General features: G+C 46.1%; 1 protein-coding gene across 3 annotated transcripts; it reads left to right on the top strand.

Moving 5' to 3' along the window:
• Positions 1–575: 575 nt before the first annotated feature.
• Positions 576–26,282, top strand: LOC132826945 (lamin tail domain-containing protein 1-like). Of its 3 annotated transcripts, none has more exons than XM_060843257.1 (7): positions 576–620; positions 4,288–4,474; positions 4,867–4,986; positions 7,171–7,361; positions 11,024–11,193; positions 16,999–17,090; positions 26,094–26,282. In XM_060843257.1, exons 1-7 carry the CDS (start codon positions 586–588, stop codon positions 26,229–26,231), a joined length of 933 nt encoding a protein of 310 aa, XP_060699240.1. In that variant the 5' UTR covers positions 576–585; the 3' UTR covers positions 26,232–26,282. The 3 variants fall into 3 exon arrangements, with proteins under 3 accessions (XP_060699240.1, XP_060699241.1, XP_060699242.1); XM_060843258.1 differs by lacking the exon at positions 576–620 and adding an exon at positions 2,497–2,570; XM_060843259.1 differs by lacking the exon at positions 576–620 and adding an exon at positions 3,182–3,256.
• The last annotated feature ends 151 nt before the right edge of the window (positions 26,283–26,433 follow it).

The raw sequence follows: 26,433 nt of genomic DNA, 5'->3' as shown, positions 1-26,433 counted from the left end.
GGAAAGGTTGCATCAGGCTGACGGACACCTCACATCTCCACCTGACACATCCACACAGCACCACAAGCCCAAGGTCAGGGAAGCAGTGGGAAAGGTACTTGGCAGATCTGAACCTCACCAACAGCCACCCTGAGATGTAGGCCTGTTCACACCTACTTGCACATTAGGAGAGTCTCTGCTGTGCAAGCAGGATAGCAAAGTTTTCGACTTTAACGTCTCCCTTGTTCAGCTACCTGAACCCTCTTTGTTCACTGCCTCATTGTAAGGTTGGTATTTTTCTGAAGGGGCGAGAAGGAGGTGGGTTGGTGGTGGTGGGGGGCATGTCTTTGCTTATAATCTTGTGTTCACCTGTGACTGCAGCCATGTGAAAAAGGCCATGAGGCTGTTGGGAGCACCTACAATGACATCTCTTCTTCTACAGCGTCGGAAAGTAATAAAACTGAGCCAAAGTGGTTCTGTGCAAAGCCTCCGACCCATTCTCCCAACAGTTGCAAATCTGGTCAAGGGCGAGATTTTTACAACACTTTGATTGAGAACCTCAAGACCAATGACTCGACCAACGCGCCCCTTGTTTGTAAGCCAGTCATGAACACGTGTGACCTCAACACACCGATCGCCAGGTAACCAAGACATGTTCCAGCATCAGCTGCTGACTCACTGCTTTGTATCTCAAACCTTTTATCCATGTGCTCACATTGTTGAGAAAGTTGGGAAGATTGTTCAGTTGTGCCCTCTCATGGTGAAGTTTGCTTCTGCATTTCATGATTATGGGAAATGGGCATTTAAAAAAACAATTCTTGACAAGTAAGGTTGTCCAGAAATAATGTCCGCAGTTAACGACTGTTTATAAATAGACTTCTTTTAATGCATTGTGTTCATACAATTAACAGTACAGATTATAGAATTCATTCTTCTTAGGGGCAGGGCAGTTTACCATGTAAGTATTTATTTTGGGAGTGTGGTCTTTGAGAATTTTTTTTAACTACAAGATATTTTTAAGGTCGGGCTAGAAAGATTTAAAAAAGACATGAGGGACAATTTTTTACACAGAGATTGGTTGGTCCAGAGGAAGTGGCGGATGTGGGTGCAGTTATAATGTTTAAAAGAAATTTGGATAGGTACACGAATAAAAAATGTTTTTGAGGGATATGGGCCAAGCGCAGGCAGGTGGGACTAATCTAATTTGGGATTATGGTTGGCGTGGACTGGTTGGACTGAAGTGTCTGTTTCCGTGCTGTATGGCTCTATAACTCTATAAGAGTCTCTTGAGCGATGGTGTAGTTGAAATCAACTGGGTTATGTCAGAGGGTAGTTGAGAGACAATCATGTTAGTGTGGGGCTGGAATCACATGTAGGCCAGATGAAGTAATGCTGGCTGGTTTCTTCCCAAATGGATATCCCCAAATTCTTTACTCGTTACTAGTTGACTGGGAAGTGTTGAGAAGCTGGGATTGTCCTCCCAGGTGCGAGAAGGTTATGAGGAGATTTAAAAAGATGTTGAAAATGATGAATGGCTTGGATAGGTTAGCCATGATGTTGGATTGTGGTGGACAAAGGTAAAAATCACACAACACCTGACAAAGGAGCGACACTCCGAAAGCTTGCATTACAAAATAAACCTGTTGGATTATATCATGGTGTAGTGTGAGTTTTACCATGGATAGGATAGACAGGGAGAAATAGACAAGAGGGTTGAGTATGCAAGGACAGGGATCTATAATAACTTGTAATATACCTAGGGTGTGGTGTGTGGAAGAGGTGGGCTGTATTGATGGCCTTGGTGAACTAAGGGGAATTTCTTTCAAAGTCGAGAGTGTGGTGCTGGAAAAGCACAGCAAGTCAGGTAGCATCCAGGGAACAGGAGAATCGACGTTTCGGGCATAAGCCCTTCATCAGGAATGGATGTAGGGCTTATGCCCGAAACATTGATTCTCCTGCTCCTTGGATGTTGCCTGACCTGCTGTGCTTTTCCAGCACCACACTCTCGACTCTGATCTCTAGCATCTGCAGTCCTCACTGTCTCCTAGGAAGTTCTTTCAGACCACGTTTAAATGTTGTAACTGCTTTTGGAGGGGGGGGGGAGGGGTGCTGGAAGAATTGAGAAATAAGGAATATTGTCAGGGTTACAGGTGAAGTGGTCTAGAGTGAGTTTGGATCAGCCTTTCCAAGAGCTAGAACAGGTGTGATGGACCAAACAACCTCCTCCAGTGACGTTAGATTTGTTGACTAATGTGGGAGAGTACAAAGGGATTCCACAATCAGAAGGGAACTGAAATCATTATAAAACATCAATTAACCTACAATATTCTTGTAAAGAGTTGAATCAGTGAGAAGGTAGAGTATAGATTCATCATTGTGCATGTGATCAGTCTCTGGCAGTGCGGTATTTGACTTGTGTGTTGCTTGTGGAATGTGAATGTCTTTTCCAACATTTGAGTATATCCTCCCCTGCTGGTCACCATGGTGATTGGAGTCTGCTTTGTTACTGCAACCTCTGGTGAACAGGTTGCCAGCCCTGTGCAGGGCTTCCCCCTGGAGGCTTATGGGGTTACTGATTAATCTCATTACAGGTGAGTGACCTGAGGGAAAGACTATAGAGATATTAAAGTAATGGGGTGTGATTCTTGTATTTGTCTTTCTTTGTTTTATGTTGGGAAAGGATATATTGAAGTAGTGACTGGGTGGGGACGTTGGAGTAGGATCACCTTGTGATGAAATGAGCCAGTTTCTCCGACCCGGGTGCTTAATACCTGTTTACTCCAACAATCACCAGCCTCAACAAGAGGGTGGGACCAGGGGCAGGGTGAATTCTTTCAATTCTTACCTTGCCATGGAGCAAAACCATTTGTTATCTGATTGCCTTTGAGAAAGTGGTGTAGAGTTGCAATTCACCTGGTCTCTGGTAGCAGTTTGGTACAACCGAGTAGCTCACTCAACCGTTTCAGAGAGTGTGAAGGACTCAGCCATATTAGATGTAATCAGTCATCTCTCTCTGTCTCTGTATCTCTCTAATGAGAAAGCAGTGTGTGGCCCATTGGATTATGGAAACTTTACCTTTACTGATAGAGTTGTCATGACATCTTCTTAACACAGAGCATTTGTGATTAGAATTCAGAACATCTATCAAAATGCTTCCTTAGAACCACAACAGGGATAGATAGACAAGGTAGATGCAGGTAAAATGTTTATCCTGGTCGGGGAGTCTGGAGTTAGAGGTCACAATTGAAAAATAAGCAGAGTGCCATTTGAGAATCAGGTGAGGAGGAATTAGTTTTACTCAGAGGGTGGTGATATTTTACAATTTTCTGCCTCAGAGGCCTGGGGAAAGTTCAGTCTCTGAGTGTAATTAGAGGTGAATCAAGTTTTGATTATCAATGATGTGAAGGGTTAAGGGAATATTGTGGTCAAAATGTAGTTTGATCACCCATGATTGAATTAAATGGCAGAGCAGACTCAATGGGCTGAATGGCCTGCTCTTATTCCTATGATCCTATAGCCACGTTGCTATGGATCTGGAGTCATATGTAAGCCAGACCAGGTAAGAGTGGCAGATTTCCTTCCCAAAAGGCCATTAGTGAACCAATTGCATTCCTACAAAAATACTTTCATTGAGATTAATTTCTAATCCCCTTGCTACTAGTTAATTCTACCGGCAGACATGGTGGGATTTGTCCCCATGGAAATAAATGGCGTCATGGATTACTAGTCCAGTAGCAGTATTGCCATCAAGGCACTTGATATTGTGAGGTTAAAAGCGAACCAGTTTTGAAGTTCTGTTTTCCACGTGATGGCACCGCTTTCACAGAAGCAGACTTCGGGGAGAGGAGAGGACATGGGGAGGGAGTGGGAGTGCTGGCTGATGAAGATTGTTATTGACCCAATGAGGCTAATTAAAGGAGGCCAGTGAGACTGCAGCTGGTCTTCCTTCCCAATGCCAGGATTGGTAGTGGTAGAGAGTTGGGGGGAGGGGATTGGGTTGTCAGTGGCAGGCTTGTGATGGTGGAAGGGGGGTGGTCCAGCAGTTCCCATTAGGCCTGAATGTAGGCTTCTCTGAGTGTAGTGGCTGCCACGGGGCTGCCTTGTGAAGGGGGCTTCCCCTGCCCCTGACACCCACTGATTGGTCCTCTGGCTGTGAGAGTCATTGGATGGCGAGCCCACGTTGGCTTCTCTGGAGGAGGTCCCCATGGTTCCCCTCGCAGTGCGGGTTTCAGGGCCTCCTCCTGTTTCTGAGCGCACGGTTTTCAACTTTCACAGGCAGAGTGAGGTCAAACCATTTCTTTCTTCCAGCACCATGGGCAACATGAAAATAATCGAAGTCGCTGCCAATGGCCACTTTGTGCGGCTCTTAAATATCTCACTCAACACGGAGGAAGACATTGGGAACTACATCTTGCAGCAGAACATTGATGGGCACCCAGTGACAGTGTACCGCTTCCCACCCAGGACCCGGGTGAATGCAGGGTCCAGTATAACGGTAAGTACAGGATGCCTATTGGCTGAATGCAAACCCTGCTCATACAAATTCCTTGGAAGCTGACTTGGACAGATCCTCTGCTGTCACCATTTTTTGTCCGGATTCACCTTCCGTCCAGCTTGGTCCGAGTTACCTTGCCGCCTTTACCTCGGCTTGCAGGTGGGCCACTACCATTTGGGACCCTATTACTCCTGCACCAAGGTGTGGCACCAAATCTGGCTGAAAATGCTCCCCTGGGGTTCAATGAGATGGTGCCCAGCCCCACCTCATAGCAGCTAGAGATGAGTGAAGTGTGCCAGCCCTCGCTGACGATGCCCACAACCCGGGAATATTTAATTTGAAGTCTCTGCCTTTGAGCTATTAACACAGTTTCATTCACGGCTTTTTTTTAGGTCTGGGCAGCTGAAGCAAAGGTCCCACACAGTCCTCCAAACGACTTTTTGTTGAAGGAAAGTAATAAATTCGGAACTGGTCCAGAATGTACGACAATCTTGTGCAAGCCCAATGGGCAGGTAAGTAGCTCTTGATTATACCTTCAGTAATCCAGCAGTAGAGTCATACGGCACAAAAATAGACACTTCAACCCAACCTGACCATGCTGACCAGGTTCCCCAAACTAAACTAGACCCATTTTCCAGCATTTGGCCCATATCCCTCTAAACCTTTCCTATCCATGCTTTTAAATGTTGTAACTGTACTTAACACTACCACTTCCTCTGGCAGCTCCTTCCATACATGCAACACCCTCTGCATGAAAACGTTGCCCCTCAGGTCAATTTTAAATATTTCCCCTCTCACCTTAAACCTTTGTTCTCTGGTTTTGAACGCCTCTACCCGAGTGAAAAGACCCCATTGGTATTCACCTATCGGTGCCCCTAATGATTTTATAAACCCTTATAAGGTCACTCTTTAGTTTCCTACGCTCCAGGGAATAAAAGTCCCAGCTTATCCAGCCTCTCCTTAGAACTCAAACTCTCCAGTTCTGGTAACACCCTGGTAAAGCTTTTCTGGACCCTTTCCAATTTAATAATATCCTTCCCATAGCAGGGTGAGCAGAATGCAGTATTCCAAAAGTAGCCTGACCAATGTCCTGTAGAACATGACGTCCCAACTCCTATACTCAATGGTCTGAGCAATAAAAAGTGCCTTCTTCACACTCTCTGCCTTGACGCCACTTTCAAAGATCTATGTATCTGAAACACTAAGTCTCTCTGTTTGACAATACATCTTTCAGGGCCCTACCATTAATTGTGTAAGTCCTGTCCTAGTTTGTCTTACCAAAATGTAACATCTCTCATATATCCAAATTAAACACCATTCTCCCATCTCATTGGTCCCATTGCGAGGCCATTCAGTCCATCGTGGGCAGGATTTTACAGGGCATTGTATTTTCCTGCCATCCTTCATTGTTTGTTGGTTGTCAGCCCATGCACCATGCTGCCCCACAGTCGGGCTCTTACAGTACAATCCACCTTGTCTGACTCCCCTTCCCCACCTGAGCAGAGGTCACTCTGTTGACAGAGCTGCATCAGATCCTAGGCTCAGCCTGACAGTGTCAGGATCGAGCAGGACTGCACAGCCAGGACTGCGGGCTGTCCCTGCGGATGAAGAATAGTTGCGCCTGGGCTTTAAGTCTGAGATTTCAGACAGGCATGGGCTCAGCTTAGGTGCCAAGAGCATATTCAGTGGGAGGAGTGAGCTGGAGGGGGTTGGAGGGTGTAGGATGTTGGCTCCGATGGGCACAGAGAACCACTCGGACCAAGGTACGCTTCCTGTTCCTAACAATTGGTAGCCGTCTCAGTGAAACCGTGCATTGTAATGGCAGAGGGAGAGTGGGGCTGATGCTTGTAATTAATGGGGGCAGGAAGCATGGGGAAAGAGCGTCCGACTCCTTTCCCTCCCAATGTGAAATGGTAGAGCGATGGAGAGTGGGCAGGCCCACCCCATTTTGTTTTCCTCGACAAAAGTGACGACTGCAGATGCTGGAAACCAGAGTCTAGATTAGAGTGGTGCTGGAAAAGCACGGCAGGTCAGGCAGCATCCGAGGAGTAGGAGCAAGATGTCAATTTTCCTGCTCCTTGGATGCTGCCTACTGTGCTTTTCCAGTACCACTCTAACCTCCATTTTGTTTTCCTGCCCCACCATCTCTGCTCCTCTCCCCACCTCCCAACAACACTTCAGATATGCTGGTTGGAAAGGGTGTAATATCGTAAAATTACACCCACATCTGTGTTGGCCAACACAGAGTTAACCAGTTTAATCCTGCTTCAGCAAGCTGTGACCAACCTGATTGGCTGGCAGTAGCGCCAACCCAGAGCGTTGGCCACAGCTGGGACTGCATGCAGTTTCACCACTGTCAAGGAGCCCTTGGGGAAGTCAGGGGTTCTTAGCAAGGCCGAGCAACAGAAAGGCTTGCTTATGTGGGCAATGGAACTATACCCCCAGTGAGGGGAGCAGGCTAAAGGGTTGCAAGAACTGTACATGCCATCCGTACAATAATTAAGTGAAGAGAATTGGCTTACTCTGGGCTGTTTTGCCAATCGTGAGTTCCATGAGTGCTAGATTGATACATTCTAGTGGAAAATGTCACAAGGTCAAGGGTATGTCACCCACTGATATGGACACTTGTCAGGATTTTGGATCAAGTATTGAATGCTTTCTCAGTCCCCTTTAACTGAACTGTGATCTTCCCCTAGGCTGTAGCGTGGTTCACTCCTGGTCATGGAAAATCAAAGCTAAAGGACCCATGCAAAGATGGGGAACAGTTCACAGACTATGAACATGCACTCCCAAAAAATAATGCTCAACATAATTTTCAATCAGACAAGGCAAAGGAAGAATTGTTTGCAAACGTGTGCCAATTCGTCCCAGAGACCTTACCAGTCAAGTAGGTATATGCACAATTGAACATGTTGCCTTATTTCCCTGGAGCATCACCAGTGCTGCTCACTCAAAGAGGTGTCAGAGATTAAGGAGCTCAAATTCACGATACTTCAGTTTCTGTGTGGTTACTCAGGCAAAACTAATGGGCAAGGGCACGTCACAATTAAAGTTGCAGATGGAATGAGAACCTTTAATGCAAAGGAACTGTACAAAGGGGAGATAATCCTGCTCACAGGCATGGCTTCTACCCCTGGCCTGGGTCCCACAGAGCCTCGGGAACTGGTCATCTGCCCCCTTCCCAGGGTTCAGAGCCTTGGGTCGACCACATTTGGGGATCTGTCTGTGGTTTTCGAGACGGCACCTTGATGAGAGTGTTGCACCACGATATTATCAAGGCTTAAATCACCAGGACAGCTGGTCGAGCAGAAGCCAAGATCAACAACTCTTTATGATACACTAATACAAGATATTGCTATACATGTAGATCATAAGTACACCGGGCTGTGATCTAGTTGCATTAGGACTAATGTACCAGACCTGTTGAAGAGTGGCAAATGTTATTCCCTTGCTCAAGAAAGGGAATAGGAATAACCCTTAGAATTACAGGCCAGTCAGTCTTACATTGGTGGTGGGCAAATTATTGGAGAGGATTCTGAGTGACAGGATGTATGATTATTTGGAAAAGCATAGTTTGATTAGAGACAGTCAGCATGGCTTTGTGAGGGGCAGGTCATGTCTCATAAACCTTGTTGAATTATTTGAGAATGTGACAAAACTCACTGAAGATAGAGCAGTGGATGTGGTGTACATGGATTTTAGCAAGGCATAGTAGGCTCATTCAGAAAGTAACGAGGCATGGGATACAGGGAAATTTGGCTGTCTGGATACATAGAAGACAGAGGGTGGTAGTAGATGCAAACTATTCAACCTGGAGCTCAGCGGCCAGTGGTGTTCCACAGTGATCTGTTCTGGGTCCTCTACTGTTTGTGATTTTTACAAATGACTTGCATGAGGAAGTGGAAGGATGGGTTAGTAAGTTTGCTGATGACAAGAAGTTTGGTGAAGTTGTGGATAGCGTGGAAGGCTATTGTAGGTTGCAATGGGACATTGACAGGTTGCAGAGCTGTGCTGAGAAGTGGCAGATGGGTTTCAACCTGGAAAGGTGTGAAGTGGTTTATTTTAGAAGGTCGAATTTGAACGCAGAATACAGGGTTAAAGGGAAGATTCTTGGAAGTGTGGAGGAACAGGGGGATCTTGAGGTTGACATCCACAGATCCCTCAATGTTGCCATGCAAGTTGATTAGGTTGTTAAGAAGGCTTATGGTGTGTTGGCTTTATTAGCAGGAGGATTGAGTTTAAGAGCCACAAGGTTATGCTGCAGCTCTATAATGCTCTGGTTAGACCGCACTTGGAATATTGTGTTCAATTCTGATCACTTTATTTTAGGAAAGATGTGGAAACTTTAGCGAGAGTGCAGGGGAGATTTACCAGGATGCTTCCTGGACTGGAGGGCATGTCTTATGAAGAAAGGTTGAAGGAGCTAGGGCTTTCCTCATTGGAATGAAGAAGGATGAGTGGTGACTTGATAGAGGTGTACAAGATGATGAGAGGCATTGGCCTGTGACCGTTGGAGTGCCACAAGGATCGGTGCTGGGTCCTCTACTTTTGTCATTTACATAAATGATTTGGATGCGAGCATAAGAGGTACAGTTAGTAAATTTGCTGATGACACCAAAATTGGAGGTGTAGTGGACAGCAAAGAATGTTACCTCAGATTACAACAGGATGTTGACCAGATGGGTCAATGGGCTGAGAAGTGGCAGATGGAGTTTAATTCAGATAAATGTGAGGTGCTGCATTTTGGGAAAGCAAATCTTAGCAGGACTTATACACTTAATGGTAAGGTCCTAGGGAGTGTTGCTGAACAAAGAGACCTTGGAGTGCAGGTTCATAGCTCCTTGAAAGTAGAGTTGCAGGTAGATGGGATAGTGAAGGCGGCGTTTGTATGCTTTCCTTTATTGGTCAGAGTATTGAGTACAGGGGTTGGGAGGTCATGTTGTGGCTGTACAGGACATTGGTTAGGCTATTTTTGGAATATTTTGTGCAATTCTGGTCTCCTTCCTATCGGAAAGATGTTGTGAAACTTGAAAGGGTTCAGAAAAGATTTACAAGGATGTTGCCAGGGTTGAAGGATTTGAGCTATAGGGAGAGGCTGAACAGGCTGAGGCTGTTTTCCCTGAAGTGTCGGAGGCTGAGGGGTGACCTTATAGAGGTTTACAAAATTATGAAGGGCATGGATAGGGTGAATAAGCAAAGTCTTTTCCCTGGGGTCGGGGAGTCCAGAACTAGAGGGCATAGGTTTATGGTGAGAGGGGAAAGATATAAAAGAGACCTAAGGGGCAACTTTTTCACACAGAGGGTGGTACGTGTATGGAATGAGCTGCCAGAGGAAGTTGAGGAGGCTGGTACAATTTCAACATTTAATAGGCATTTGGATGGGTATATGAATAGGAAGGGTTTGGATGGATATGGGCCGGATACTGGCAGGTATGACTAGATTGGTTTGGGATTTCTGGTTGGCGTGGACGTGTTGGACCGAAGGGTCTATGGCTCTATGGAGTAGATATCCAGACTCTTTTTCCCAGGACAGAAATGGCTATCATAACGGGGCATAATTTTAAGGTGATTGGAGGAAGATTTAGGGGACACATCAGAGGAATGTTCTTTACACAGAGAGTGCTGTGTGTGGATTACACTGCCAACAGTGGTAGTAGAATCAGAGACATTTGGGACATTTAAGCCTCTTGGATAGGCACATGGATGACAGTACAATGAAGGGTATGGAGGTTAGTTTGATCTTAGAGTAGGATAAAAGGTTAGCACAATATTGAGGGCTGAATGGTCTATACTGTGCTGTAACATTCTAACCTATATTCATCATATATTTATGTCCCATGTGCTCATTGTGTTCCTTCCAGAAAGTTCCTCTGAGTGTGTTCCAGCTCTGGTCTTGCTGTGACATTTATACCCCAGTAAGGTGCAACCCCATCACAAGGTTGCTCCAGGTCCCTCAGCTCTGACACAACAAAGTGAGGGGTCTTCAAGTTTGAAAGCAACTCTGGATGCCCTTGTTCACATTGGGTAGTGGAAATCTCAAACCTCCAAAGGAGCTGGGAAGTTGTATTTATACCCCATTGATTGCAAGAGCATATCATGGACTTTACCAGAATTGGCCCACACTAAAGGCACACGACATCCACACTGCCACCATAGGAGAGGTAACAGTGTGATTCAGAGCTCATAACCCTACAGGGCTCAGCTTCTGGCACTAAAAAGAAGCCTCAAGAAAACAATCCCTGTGCGGTTGTTAGCTTGAGAAGAAACAGGACCTTCAAGAGACATTATTCAGGAGTCGATGGGGAGTTTGCATTCTGGTGTTGACATGTGATTCTGACTACCCCAAAATCATCATAGAGAAAGAATAGTTTCTTTTAAATGTTCAATTCTTACTTCTTTACAATCCAATCATTCAGCCAGCCGAATTTTGATAGCTCTATGACTCTTGCTAGTGACAAATGACCATAAGAATGAGCTGTAAATTCGAGAGCGTTTGGCCAGCTGTCATGGCTTGCTTTGCAGTGTCTGAAACACCTTTGTTTGTTGCAGTCAGAAACCGAGCTTCTACAACTTTCCAACCCGCTGTCCTTGGGGCCAGAGTCTGGCTTCTCCTACCCACCCGGATTTCACCTTACCAAGGATGGTGTCTGCTGGGAACGATGGAAGCAGTCAGTGCAGGGACTCCCGTTCACAGTATATTCGACCTGACCCTATCCCAGGTGAGGGTAAAAATCGGGCTGACCTGCACAAGAGCCAACTCTCCTGTAGGAAAGCTGCCCAGAGATTTATCAGTTGTGGAGAGGTACAGCACTGAAACAGACCCTTCAGTCCAACTTGTCCATGCCGACCAGATATCCTAACCTAATCTGGTTCCATTTGCTAGCACTTGGCCCGTTTCCCTCCAAACCCTTCCTATTCATATACCCATCCAGATGCCTTTTAAATGCTGTAATTGTACCAGCCTCCACCACTTCCTCTGGCAGCTCATTGGAGGGATAATGATAGCTGCTGGACAGTGACACTGGCGAGAGTTGGCACAGTGAACATTCTCATTCCTACACATCCCTCGTGTCTGACATATGTCTTCCCCCACAAAGCTTTTCGCCAAATGTGGGAAAACATTATCAAGGCAAGTTGTAACACACTACCCTTTCAACACGGGTCGTCCATATTTAAATACAGCGCGGCAAAAATGTGGTGCTGGAAAAGCACAGCAGGTCAGGCAGCATCCGAGGAGCAGGAGAGTTCATGTTTCAGGAATAAGCCCTTCATCAGGAATGGGGAGGGGTTGGGGATAGAGGGACTAAGGACCACCACCTCTGTGATCACCGCCAAGACCACCGCCTCCACGATCGCCGCTGAAACCTCCACGAATGCTGCGCGCTATGTCACTTCCACCCCTGTGATTGCTGACGTCATTTCTGCCCCCACTGATGTCACTCGCCCAAGCATCGCCGACGACCATGCCACACACCCCCTCCGCTGCACATGCTGCCAAAAGCACCGATTCCACTGCCATATGCGCCACCCCGCGTTTGCTGCTGAATGTGCCACTTCTGCCCCTCCCCCCTCCCCACTCACTGAAGCTCCACCAACCATGTCGCCTCCACAGCTGCCGCTGAGCACACCACCTCTGGGCACGTCACACGGAACGTCTCTTCCATTCCCGTGGGTGCCACCCAATACACAACTTCCGTGCCCCTCCCCAACCACTGCCATTTACGTCACTTCCTCCGGTGACATCACCAATGACCACATGACTGCCCCCACTCCAGAGAGAGACCCCGCCCCCACTCCCAACTCCAACTCTACACCAGGCTCCACCCCCAGGCCCCAGCCCACAGCCCTGCAGGTTTTTACCATCTCCCCAGGCCTGCCCCTCTCTGAGGATAAACGATCAGTCCTCAGTAAAAATCTCACCTTCATCTCACTACGTTGCCGGGTCAATGAATTCCAAACTGGTTGTGACATCGAACTTTGTCTCCATGCTTACTTGTTCAATCATGACTCCCACTCACCCTCCAAAGACCCCGCTCCTGCCTCAAGCATACTCCATCCACCTGGACACGCCATCCTGTTCTCTTACCCACCCTCGACCTCTTCATCTCCAACTGCCGCCATGACATTGACTGCCTCAACCTGTCCACCCCCTCACCAACTTCAACCTCTCCGCCCTGCAAAAGGGCAGCCCTCCACTCTATATGCTCCAACCAAACCATCATGTCCCAGACCATCCACAACCTCATCACCTCAGGAGATCTCCCATCCACAGCCTCCAATCTCATAGTCTGGGAATCCCGCACCGCCCACCCAAAATCCACAAACGTGACTGCTCTGGTCAATGTCTGCTCCTGCCCACCGAACTTATTTTCTCATACCTCAACACCATCCTGACCCCCTTGCTCAAGGAACTCCCTACATACAGCGGGACACCACCCACACCCTCCACCTCCCCCATGACTTTCGTTTCCCTGGCCCCCAAGGCCTCGCCTTCACCATGAGCATCCAGTCCCTGTACACGTTCATCTGCCATGGTGAAGGCCTCCGAGCCCTCTGTTTCTCTCTCCCCCGCCGACCCAACCAGTACCCTTCCACCGACACGCTCATTCGTTTGGCTGAACCGGTCCTGACCCTTGACAAATTCTCCTTTGAATCCTCCCACTTCCTCCAGACCAAAGGGGTAGCCATGGGCACCCATTGGTCCCAGCTATGCTGTCTCTTTGTCAGGTATGTGGAACATCCATCTACTGCAGTTACACCGTCATCACCCCCAACCACTTCGTCCGCTACATTGAAGACTATATATGCCACCTCATCCTCCCACGAGGAGGTAAAAAAGTTCATCAATTTCATTAACACCTTCCACCCTGACCTCAGGTTCAGTTGGACCATCTTGAGCACCTATTTCCCCTTCCATCTCCAGCTCCAATGACTGACTCAACATGGACATCTATTTCAAACCCACCAACTCCCCCAGAAACCTGGGCTACACCTCCTCCCACACCTCCTTCCTCACCCCTGTCCAAGGCCCCAAAGAGTCTTTTCACATCTGGCACATTTCTGCAAAGATTTTCCAGCGCATTCACCAACCTTATCTATTGTGTCTATTGCTCTTAATGTGGTCTCCTCTATGTCAGGGAGCCAGAACGCCATCTTGTAGAGCATTCCAGGGAATGTCTCTGGGACACACACAACCACACACCCAACAACCAAGCAATCCCACCACCCTGGGCCAAACACTTCAACTCCCCCTCCCACTCCCCCAAGGACATGCAAGTCCTGGGCCTCCTCCACCGCCAAATCCAAGCCACCCAACAACTGGACGAGGAATGACTCATCTTCCACCTTGGGACCCTTCAACCACACAGCATCAATGTCAACTTCAGAATCTCCTCTCCCCTCACCTCATCCCAGATCCAACTCTCCAACTCAGCACCGCCCTCTTGAACTGTCCTACTTGTCCATCTTCCTTCCCACCTATCTGCTCCACCCTCCCCACAAACCTATCACAATCATTCTCCCATCTTCATCCACCTATCACCTTCCCAGCTACCTGCCCCCCCCCAGCCCCACTCCCACCCTCCTATTTATCTCTCAGCCCCCTTCCCACCCTCCACATTCCTGATGAAGGGCTTCTGCTTGAAACGTCAACACTCCTGCTGTTTGGATGCTGCCTGACCTGCTGCGTTTTCCAGTGCCACACGTTTCGACTCTGACTCTCCAGCGTCTGCAGTCCTCTCTTTCTCTCGGTCACTGTATTTAAATGCAGCCCTGCTTATGGAATGAGTGCTTTCCTACCCAACCTGCTGGAAAGATACTGTTATAAGCAGGATTAGATCCTGGATTTTTCACGAGACTTGGGGTTCTGAAGTAGTGACCAACCAGCAGTCATAATTGGTCACCTCTTCGTTTTCCCTCCAATTGGGACCTTGGGTAGGCACTCAGTTATTTATTTAGTGAATACAAGCCTCTGAGGCCAAATGATTACCAACTCACTGGCTGAGTTAAAGTGGTCATTCCGCCATTAGTCTGTGGAAGGAACACGTCTGAGAAATGTGCAGCATTACCTTTGTCTCTCTAGAAGTGCACTGAGGCTTGGTCTGTCCAAAACCTCTTAGTCTTCCAGTGTAAAGAGTTGCCCCCAACTGAGTATTGCAAACTGGCACATGCCAAGGTGCAGGACCATTTGCTGAGGGATGCATAAAACTTGGGGCAACTGCATCATGGAGCAGTGTGGAAAGACCACCGTCTAAGACTGGCTGCCCATGATATCCCTGTTAACTTATAGAACTTCTCATTGCTTGTATTTGAATGTAAATAGTTTCTTGTCATATTTAATAAATATTCCATTTGAATGGAGGCACCTAATATCATCGAACCTCAACAGTGTTGAAACAGGCCATTTGGCCCATCGAGTCCACACTGACCCTCTGAAGAGCAGCCCAGCCCGGTCCTCCCCATCCACTGCCCATGGCCCATGGCCAGTCCACCTAGCCTGCTCATCTTTGGGTCATGCAGACATGGGGAGAATGTGCAAACTCCATGCCTCCAAGGGTGGAATTGAACCCAGGTCCCTGATGGTGTGAGACAGCAGTGCTGAGCACTGAACCATCGTGCCACCCCAAACATTGCATAGTTCAATGGGAAATATGATACTTATATTGTATTTTCTGTAATGTCTGACTTGAACTGTTTTATAATGTACTTGCAGATAATTTAAGAATAAATATATTTTTGTAAATGAGGAGTGAGGCCAGTGGCAATATGCCAGTGAGGCCCAACATTTAATCTGATTTGAAAACAAAAAACGCTGGCAGTTACAGCTCTTGAAGAACCATTTAGATTCAAATAATTTGCTTACTTTCTCTCCATGAATGCTGCCCGACCCGCTCTGATCTCCAACATTTTTTCCTTTCAGTACAGATTCCAGCATCTGCAGTAATTTACTTGTGGTCTAAATGATCTGAATTGGTTAAACCCTGTTCTGGCATTGCCAGAAAATTCAGGTCCCGGCCTACGTCCTGGGAAAACTTCGGAACTGCAGGATATGGGGTGCAACTTATAGTGCATCCACTCCCTGCCCCCCCCCCCCCCCCCCCCCCCCCACCTTGGTTCTCCTTCTGCCTTCAAGACTGGGCTCTGGAAGTGCAGCCCTGTGACAGACTGCACAGCATTACCTTCTTGTTAACCAACACTCATGGTCAGGTGTACACAGAGGAATGTAGAAAATGCTTCATTTAGGGGCAATTAGGGCTTTAGCGAAGGTGGAATTCAGGGTGATCTTTAGCCTTTGACTAGTTGTGGAGTACTTATGGAGGGACGCAGCATGTCCGAATTAGCAGTGTTTTAATCCCCTTGTGCTAACATCCTTCATTAAACATGGGACGTTGTCAGATTTTGATAGACGATAGCTTTGCATTGCTCAGCTGTACGGAGGACATTCTGTCTTGCGAATTGCATGGAATTAGTTGCACCTTAAAAGTCTCCTCCTGTATCATCCCTGCACTTGAAAATGAGTTTCACATGTAACCTAAGAGCTCAAATAGATTTTGCAATCTGAAAATCACCCCCTAGATAGCTTCAAAATTAACTTTGTGCTTCGTTACCAGGAATAGATTTCTTTCCTCCTATAAGTGACTATTTCCCACCTATATGCCTGCCATCCCTCGCCTGCCACCCATGCCCTTCTGTACACCCGTTAAAGGGAGAATAAAGTGTGCTTCTGTCTGCTCCTGAGAGCAGGAGAGAGCCCAGGGTGATTCTGGCTGATTGACATCTATGCTAAGATCAGGAAGGTGGCATGTTAGGAACTGGCATTGACTTCTTTGGCACAGCCTGTTGGAACCATAATGCCTAGGCCTGCGTAAGATGCCATGGCCACTTTTGTTCTGTTCTGGACCCTACCCCTTCAGGAAGGCCTGGGCAAGATTCACCAGGAGTGAAAATGGTTCACTCATTATAACCAGGAACTTAGATATTCCCATGAGCATAGAGGATGTCCTGACTGGGGTGATTGAAGAGTTTGATAGAATCGGTTGAGAAGAAACCATTTCCTCTAGTTGAAGAAACACAGACACATAGAAAATAGAAGCAAGAATATGCTATTCAGCCCTTTGAACCAGCTCTGCCATTCATTATGATCACGGCCAATCATTCAACTCAGTCCCCTGTTCCTGCTTTCACCTCATACCCTATAGACTATCTCGCTTGACTCAAAACATCTAGAGATATGGACTCCAGCACAAGGGGTAATACATTAACATGCACCTCAGGCCATTTTGGGGTGATACTTCATTGAAACGCTAATAATGAAAATCTGGAACCTTCTCTGTTGAAGGTGGAGATGAGTTTTCAATCTTTTTGAAACTGTGATAGACTTTTGTTAGGCAAAAGCATTATGATATGGAATGAAGCCGGGAATTAGAATTAAGATAGAGGCTGTCTCTACATTTCACTCCTCCTTTTGACTGTTCCAGCAGTACCTCATTCTAATCCTTCACAATTCTTCCCATTCATTCTTCCAGACCAGCCAAACTCCAGACTGAGAGCGTCACAACAGTGCAGGAAAAGCCCTCTCAGCAAAAATGAGAAGAAATCATCAACGTGCTCTGCAGCAGTAAGCAAACTAGCAAATTACTAACTCGTGCCCCAACAACGGCGAAGGGTATTTTCATATGAAGTACCAAGACAGTTTAACATTAAACCGTTTGACTACCACAATATCAAATGTTATATTCTTCCTTATCAATCAATGTCTCCATATCATCATAGAACTGCTCTCAATAACAGACGCAATTGTTCACGACTGTACTGTTTAAGAAATTTGACTCCTTGTTGCTTACCCTCACACCACAAGGGAAAGCAAGAAAACACAGAATCAAGTGAACCAAGCTTTTATCTGTCACTTCCTATTGAAAAACTAGTCAGTCTATTTCTTTAGATCAATGAAAGTAGAGTACCATAAAATCCCTAGAGTGAAGTTTAGACCATTTGGCCCATCAAATCTACACCACCCTTGCAACAAGCGCCCCACCTAGGCCTGCCACCCCCCCATTCCTGTAACCCAGCTGAATGTCCCTGGACACCATGGGCAATTTAGTATGGTCAACCCACCTTACCTCCACATCTTTGGACTATGAGAGGAAACCATAGCACCTGGCAGAAATGGGATTGAACTTGGGTCCCTGGTGCTGTGAGGTAGTATTGCTACCTACTGAGCCACCCAAATGTTTCTGTTCAGGGTTTTACCTGTGCCTCCAGTGTGTATATTCCTGGTTCTCAACAAATTCCATCGTCTGCCATGGTGGAATTCAAACTCGGGTCTCCAGAACATGAGCTGAGTTTCTGGATTAATTCTGGAGTACCACTAGGCCATCATATCCCCTGGAATAAAGGATGCACTCGCTTTTAAGTTCATGTCAAGTTGGTTTGTCACCAGCTTTCATTCATTTCAAGTTGACACTTGCTCCAGAGTGGGCCCGAGGGTTCAAAGCCACCAGTTTCTTTGTCAAATGTGGGTGTGATTGAAAGGATAATGGGTCTTTCCAACAAAGAGAAGGTTTCAGGTGCAGGAACCATCCTTCACTCCCAGGACAGAGGATTGAAAATCGGCATCAGCACTCAAAATGCCACTCTCTCAATGATGGGCCAGTCATCACATTCATAGAACTAGTATAGAGTCTCAAAGTCTTTTGTTTCTACCCTTCAACTTTATCACTTTAGGAAAACTTTTATGTTTAACCTCTTACCTTGTACTGGTTGCCGTCAATCCAGATTAAGAGACCAGAACGTTGGGAAGCAGGACTGACTTGTCTCATCCTCTGTCAATGACGAAACCAACAACCGTTGTCACAGAATGGGAGACAAGCCAGGTTGACTCTAACAACAAGTTAGCAAAAGTGGGCAGATGCTGGAGATTAGAATCAAGATTAGAGCAGTGCTGGAAAAGCGCAGCAGGTCAGGCAGCATCCGAGGAGCAGGAAAATCGACATTTCGGGTCAAGCCCTTCCTGCTCCTCGGATGCTGCCTGACCTGCTATGCTTTTCCAGCACTACTCCAATCTTGACTCTAATAACAAATTGTTGACCCCAAGCTATTGTTTATATTCGCATTTTGATGCCAGACTGATGGGGCAGTTCTCCCTGCCTTCTGAACCTTGTAATGCAACATATGACAGAAGTTCCCAAAACATCGCAATTACCCACCTTCCTTTTCTGATGCACACTGTAACTCCTTCTGGTTACACTAGAATCCGAGTTGATTAACCCTCTCTATCCCAGGGATGATGAGTCAGACTGCAGTTCACAAATTCTCAGATCAAATCATTCAACAGAGACCTGAAATTGCCAGGGACCTTTTGTTTTAGACTCAACAAGGCATTATCCGTCACTGAAAGGAACTACTGTTCTCGACTGTGTCAAAACATTATTCTTCACTTGTATGAGGCTCTGGATAGAAACATCCAGAGTAATTGCATTTAGATAGAAACATCAAGACATAGAACATAGAGCAGTACAGCACAGTACAGGCCCTTCAGACCTCAATGTAGTGCCGACCCTTTATCCTATTCTAAGATCAAACAAACCTACATACATTACATTTTACTAACATCCATGTGCCTATGAGTCGCTTAAATGTCCCTAATGTCTCTGACTCTACTACCACTGCTGGCAGTGCATTCCGCACACCCATCACTCTCTGTGTAAAGAACCTACCTCTGACATCTCCCCTAAACTTTTCTCCAATCTCCTTAAAATTATGTCCCCTTGTGATAGCCATTTCTGCCCTGGGGAAAAGTCTCTCTCTATCCACTATATCTATGCCTCTCATCATCTTGGACACCTCTATCTAAGTCGCCTCTAACCCTTCTTCACTCCAATGAGAAAAGCCTTAGCTCCGTCAACCTTTCTTCAGATGACTTGCCCTCCAGTCCAGGCAGCATCCTGATAAATCTCCTCTCTAAAGCTTCCACATACTTCCTATAATGAGACTAACTGCACTTAATTAGAGACTTCTGGACTGGCTGCGTTTACCCGTGGGCACTGCCCCTCCAGAAGGCATATTAATTTTGGAGGTGGCAGAACGTGGGCCAACCAGCTTGACCCAGGACCACGATGGTTGCATGAAGTCAGGGTAACACATTTGGAGGCAAGACGTGAGGGGAGGGATCATCCAGTAAAATCTGGAGGTCTCCGGTGAACTCTGGTGGGAGTGGGGTGGCATCCTTTCTCGGCATCCCATGTGCCTTCGAGGAGCTCCCTGACAGGAAAGGCAGTGCCCCTGCCCACCACAGCCTGCCCTGTGTGGTCCTCACCTCTCCATGTCCCTGTCTCTGAGGAGGTAAACCATCACCAGACCTGCTCCCTTTCTGGGCCACCTCTGGTGGTTGAGGGGGGTCCAAGTACACAACCTGAAAATGACAGCCAGGCCATTAAGCCACATGTCAAGCAATACTTCCTCACAGAGAGGGTAACGGAAATCTGGGACTCTCCCCAAAAGAAAATGGTGGATTGGATGTTGATAAGCAATTAAAAACTGAGCCTTGAAGATTTTTGTTGAGTTAGGGTATTAAAGGTTCTGAAATCAGGGCAGGGACATGATGCTAAGATGTAGATAGAATGGGGGAATTGATCCAAAAACCTGAATGGCTTCCTCCTCCCATTCCTTTTTGTTCTGTGTGCTGGTTTCATTAGCAAATGCTCCTGAGGAGGAATATATGTAACTTCTTTCTTACCTACAACCCACCATCAAGGCAGGGATCCCTAACCCAGGAGAACAACATTTTTTGGTTAGAATCATAGAACCCCTACAGTGTGAAAGCAGACCATTCAGCCCATGAGTCCACACCAACACTGTGAATAGCATCCCACCCAGAGCCAACCCCCCCATTCTAATCCTTTAACCCTGCATTTCCCATGGCTAACCCACCTAGCCTGTAAATCACTGAACACTATGGGCAATTTAGCATGGCTAATCCACCTAACCTGCACATCTTTGTGACCGTGGGAGGAAACTGGAGCATCCCGGCAACTCGACACAGTCACCCAAGGGTGGGATTGAACCTGGGTCCCTAGCAGTGTGAGTCAAAGTGCCAACCACTGAGCCACCATGCTGCCCACTCCTAATATTGAAGATGAGGAGTATGGGAGAAAGTCTGGGTAATTGAAATGTGTTGCAAGATTTTGTTAATTCTTTGAGATAAAAAGACAAGATCGACCAAAATCTCCAAAATGGAATCTCTATAAACCTAGGAGGACACAATGACTTTCTAAATATCTGGTGGTAATAATTATGTTGAGTGAAAACAGATGACTAACTATTCTTCCCTGCTCTTCACTCCAGTGTTTCCACGACCAATTTTCTTTAACCAAACCCATGCATTCTGTCCTCCCTGTTTACACAAGATGGACTGAATGGCCTCCTGCTGAGCTCTATGGCCAAGGCTGTGTGAGAAATTCTCAGTGATCTTAAAATGTGCAGTTCAGTTTATGTCAGACAGCTTTTACAAGTGTTTTCTTGTTATTTACAGAATAGCTCAGGGCAACAGAAAAACTTTCTCCCGGGGACCTTGCCGTCCCGAGTTCATCAAAAATCCTCAGCTCTGCAGCTTTTACAGTCCATGCAGAACCTGGCATTCCAGCCCCCGATGCCTCGTCCTCCCCCCGTTGCATCCTGGTGAACTATGATCATTAATCCAGGTCAGGCTTTAAAATATTTAAGAATTCTGTACCAATATGTGGGAGAGACAGAGAGAGAGAGAGAGAGAGCGAGAGAGAGAAATATTTTTGCACCTCCTTACACAATATTTTTTCTATTCAGTCACTACTTAATCTGTGCAATAGCTTACAACTGAACTTCACTTTTGGATTTCATTCTAAAGCGAAATTGTTCCGGAAACTTCCCTGTCTTTTACTTAGCTAGTTGAACATAGAACATACGAACAGTCCAACACAGTAGCTGCCCCTTGGCCCACAATGTTGTGCCAAACATGATGCCTAATGAAACTAATCCCTTCTGCCTGCCCTTGGTGTACATCCCTCCAGTTCCTTGTATATTCATATGCTTATCCAAAAGCTCCTTAAACGCCCCTATCGTATCTGCTTCCTGGTAGCTTGTTCCAGACTCTTCCCACGCTCTGTGTAAAAACACTTGCCCCTCACAACTCCTGTGAACTTTCCCCTCTCACCTTAAATGCATGCCCGCTAGTATTAGACATTTCAACTGTTGCGGAAAAGATTCTGACTGTCAACCTTATCTGTGCACCTCATAATTTTTGAACTTCTATCAAGTCTCCCCTCAGCCTGCACCACTCCAGAGAAAACAATCCAGGTTTTTCAAGTTTCTCCTTATAGCTCATTTCCCTCTAATCCAGACGGCATCCTGGTAAACCCCTGCTACACCCTCGCCAAAGCCTCCACATCCTTCCTGTAATGTGGTGACCAGAATTGAACGCCGTGCTCCAAGGGCAGTATAAACCTGCAACATGACATCCTGACTCATGTACTCAATTCCCTGATCAATAAAGGTAAGCATGCCTTTGCCTTCTTTACCACCTCATCCATGTGCGTGGCCACTTTCAGTGGGCTATGGATTTGAACCCTAAGATCCCTCTGTACATCTATGCTGTTCAGGGTCCTGCCATTGACTCTATACTTTTCCTTAATATTTGATGTCCCAAAGTGCAGCACCTCACACTTGCCTGGATTAAACACCATCTGCCATCTCTCTGCCCATACCTACACCTGAGCTGCATCCTTTGACAACCGTCTACACTATCCACAACTCCAATGATCTTTGTATCGTCTGCAAACTTACTAATCCACCCATCTACGTTCTCATCCAAGTCATTTATATAAATTACAAACAGTAGAGGTTCCAGTACAGATCCCTGTCGAACATCACTAGTCATGGATCTCCAGCCTAAAAAAACAATCTTCCACCACTACCCTATGCCTTCTATGGGGAAGCCAATTCTGAATCCACACGGCCACCATGTATCCCATGCATCTTGATATTCTGGATGAGCCTACCATGAGGGACCTTATTAAAATCCATGTAGACAACATCCACTGCTCTACCTTTACTGATTGCCTTTGTCAACTCCTTGAAAACGTCAGCCAGTAAGACATGATCTGCCCTGCCCAAAGCCATGCTGACCATCCCTAAATAGGCCATGCTTTTCCAAATGCACGGAAGTCCTATTTCTAAGAATTCTCACCAATAGATTCCCAACCACCAATGTGAGACTCACCAGTTTATAGTTTCCTGGATTATCCTATTTCCCTTCTTGAACAGAGGAACAATATTAGCTATTTCCAGTCCTCCGGAACCTCTCCTGTATCTAAGGAGGATACAAAGATCTTGGTCAAAGCCCCAGCAATCTCCTCACTTGCCTCTCTAAATAACATTGGGTAGATACCATCATGCCCTGGGTACTTATCCACCTGACTGCTCTTCAAGCTGAAACCAGCACTTGTAGATTAGGATCATTAATATTTTGCAGTGGTCTCAAAGAGTGAGCCACATCTTGCTGTAAGGTAGCACTACACAATCCATGCCAGTTACCATAGAATCCCAACAGTGTGGAAGCAGGCTATTCAGCCCAACACGTTCACACTGACCCTCCAAAGAGCAATCCATCCAGACTCAATCCCCCTACCTTATCCCTGTGACCACACATTTCCCAAATAGTTTAATTCTAATCTGCTTGTACAGAAGTGGCTATGATCAAGGAAAGCTATCTGATGTCACAGTCCACCCAACTTTCAGATTGCTTCACATTGTTCTCCGAGGTTGAAGGTGCAGACATAGCAACCTAACTAATCTGTAAATGTGAAGCTCTTTGTAAATCCTGAAACGCAGTTACAAAATAAATTACAATCTTTTCTATTGGGCTTGGCAACTTGATATATTTGCTGGTGCTTCAGACCACAATAAACAAACAGGACGCTATAGTCACAGCAACTCCTCTGCATGTTCTATCACCTTCTTGCAAGTTAAACTCGTCCAGGATTCTTTTATTCTTTTATTTATGTTTGATAATAGTTCAGCTTCTGATCGATGGTAACTCCAGGATGGTGGGGGGGGGGGGCTGGGGGGAGGAGGAGTCCAGTGATGACAATATCTTTGAAATGTCTTCGCTTTCACAAAAGCTGACAAACACAGAAATCGACCAATAAGCTGCCACTAGCTGACCTGTTACAGAAATAGATCCCATTATTAGCACCTGTATATATGGTTGGCAGATGATCTCTGCCCTTTGTAGAATCTGTCCCAATTTTTGTTTCTGTCTTGATCAGCAATCCTGCAGAGCGGGCAGTCTCTGTAGAGGGGGGTTGATCTTTTATCAGTTTGATAGCCAGGTCATGAATTGAAAACCAATAGGCAGGTTTTAACCCGAGTTTTCTGTAAGAAAGTGCCATCATGAAGCCCATGATCAGGTGGAAGCAAGCAACTCCACTTACCCTAAGAGGTGATTTATTTCTTGTAACACTGGAAGATCCAACATTCCTTTTCATTTCCACTGGGCAATATTCAGTACATGTTATTGTATTTTCTTGTGTGAATTTCTGAGAGTCTGGGATCCTTCAAGAGCAAGAAAGTATCTAAATACGTATTAAATATGTTCGTCAATTAACAGTAATTCTCAAAATTTAGAAAGAAAAAGCGCTTGCATTTCCACGCACCTTTCATGACATCAAAGCACTTTAATTAGTTCATAGCATGTGTCTCTCACTATCTGAGCGAGCCCTTACAGCCCACTATAATTGCCCTGGAGAAGGTGATGGTGAGCTGCCTTCAGAATTGCAGCAGTTCATGGAGTGGAGATTCACCACAGTGCTGTTAGGTAGGGAGCTTGCAAGATTTGGACCCTGGTGATATATTTGGGGTGGGTTGAGTGTGACTTACACGGAAACTTGTAGGTGTCCCCATGTCTCCTCCTTGTCCTTCTAAATGGCAGAATTTGGAAAATGCTGTTGCAGGATCATTGGTGAATTGCTGGAGTGCAGATTGTAGGAAGTATACATTGCTGCTCCTGAGTGTCGATGATGGAGGGAGTCAGTGTTTTGAGGGAGCCTTGATGGAGTGCTGATCAGTCTTTGTCCTGGATAGTTTTGTTGGAGATCCACCCTTTTAGGCAAATGGAAAGGATTCTACCACACTTCTCCTTGTAGATGGTGGATAGGCTTTGGGAAGTCAGGTCAGTTGCTCACCACCGAATTCTTAGCTCTGACCTGCTCTTGTAGCTACCATATTTAGCCTCAAAATTTTACAATTTACAACAGAGTTGGACGAACGAGCTTAGTATAATGTACTCAAATTTGATACAAAAAGTGATGGGAAAGTAAATTTTGAGAAGAATGCAAAGAATAGAAGTGCGGGCTAGTATTTAAACAGAGCAATACTTCAAAATGCTGGAACACAGAGGAATCTGGGTAATCCCAGACACGAATCTGAAAAAATTAGCATTCAGGAACAATAAGTAATTAGGAAGGGAAATGTAATGTTGGATTTATTACTGGGAGTTTGAACTATAAAAGTAACAACTCTCCAGGGCATTGGGAGGACAGCACATTGAGTATAGAGTACAGTTTCAGTTTCCTTATTTAAGGATGGACATGTTTACATCATAGTTCAGAGAAGGTTTCTGGTGTCGATTACTGGGACAAAGAGGTTATCTTATCAGGAACATGAAGTAGGTTGTGCCTAGTCTCTATATTACACCTTGGGAAAGTGAGAGGTACATAAAAGGCTCTGATGAGACTTAACAGTGAGAGGAAGTTTCCTCTGGTGGAAGAATGTACAACAAAGGCCACAGTTTCAAAACAAGGGGTCATCAATTTAATGTTTCGGGCATGAGCCCTTCTTCAGGAAACGTCAATTCTCCTGCCCGAAGCGTCGATTCTCCTGCTCCTTGGATGCTGCCTGACCTGCTGCGCTTTTCCAGCAACACATTTTCAGCTCTGATCTGCAGATCTCACTTTCTCTGAGTCATCAATTTAACACAGAGATAAGGAGAAATACCTTCTCAGAGGGTCATTCATTTTTGGAATTGTGTGTACCCAGGGAGCTGTGGGTGTTGGGTCATTGAAGACATTGAAGACTCAGTTAGTTTTAATCTGCAAGGGAGTCAAGGGTTATGGGGAATGGGGAAGAAAGTGGGGCTAAGGCCACACACAGATAAGCACGATCTCCTTGAATGGTTTAGCAAGCTGAAGGGGCTGAATGGAGACTGTGGTGCTGCAAAATCAAGAGGTCAGGGAGCATCCGAGGAGCAGGAGAACCGACGTTTCAGCAATCGGCAACAGATGAAGGGCTTATGCCCGAAACGTCGATTCTCCTGCTCCTCGGATGCTGCCTGACCTGCTGTACTTTTCCTGCACCACATTCTTGACTCTGATCTCCAGCATCTGCAGACCTCACTTTCTCCTCCCTGAAGGGGCTGAATGGCCTACTTATAATTAAATGGTAGCTAGACAAATTTATGAAAGGGGAAGGGATCAAACAATATGCAGTGTGACAAAGTAAGGTTGGAATAGGTTTGTGTACGGCATTAAACAGCAGCAGGGGGCATTTGGGCTGGCGATTCTATATAATGGTGTCTGTTGTTGTTTTTCAGCCTTATCATCGAGGTGTGCTGTGCATGAATCCATCTCCATCTGCCTCACCTTTGCAACAGTTTTATGCCAAGGCTTCTAGCAATACCATCACCCCCAGACAGTGCCCACCGTGTCCCACAGCCCCCTCTCACCTTTAAAATGAATTTCAGCAATATTGCTATCTTGAAATGAACACCCTCTGTCAGTCTGTGCAATTGAAACTTGAAGAATAGCTTGAAACCGAACAAGAAGTGTGAAATGTAATTTTTTTTTAATGTGGCAAATTGATGTTTGACATGTGAGTGCAGAGGATCTGCAGAGGTCCCCCTGTGAAACTGGAGTGTGTACTGCTTAAATGAT

This window comes from Hemiscyllium ocellatum, chromosome 23 (assembly GCF_020745735.1).
Source record: "Hemiscyllium ocellatum isolate sHemOce1 chromosome 23, sHemOce1.pat.X.cur, whole genome shotgun sequence".
NCBI classification, from domain to species: domain Eukaryota; kingdom Metazoa; phylum Chordata; class Chondrichthyes; order Orectolobiformes; family Hemiscylliidae; genus Hemiscyllium; species Hemiscyllium ocellatum.
This window is presented reverse-complemented; position numbering and strand designations above follow the sequence as displayed.

What these genes read in the sequence shown, in the direction of transcription:
- LOC132826945 (XM_060843257.1), top strand. Translation starts at nt 586, where the DNA reads ATGAACACGTGTGACCTCAACACACCGATCGCCAG. An exon ending in CTCAACACACCGATCGCCAG is followed by an intron (nt 621 to 4,287) that starts GTAACCAAGACA and finishes TCTTTCTTCCAG; the next exon opens with CACCATGGGCAACATGAAAA. An exon ending in CATCAACGTGCTCTGCAGCA is followed by an intron (nt 17,091 to 26,093) that starts GTAAGCAAACTA and finishes GTTGTTTTTCAG; the next exon opens with CCTTATCATCGAGGTGTGCT.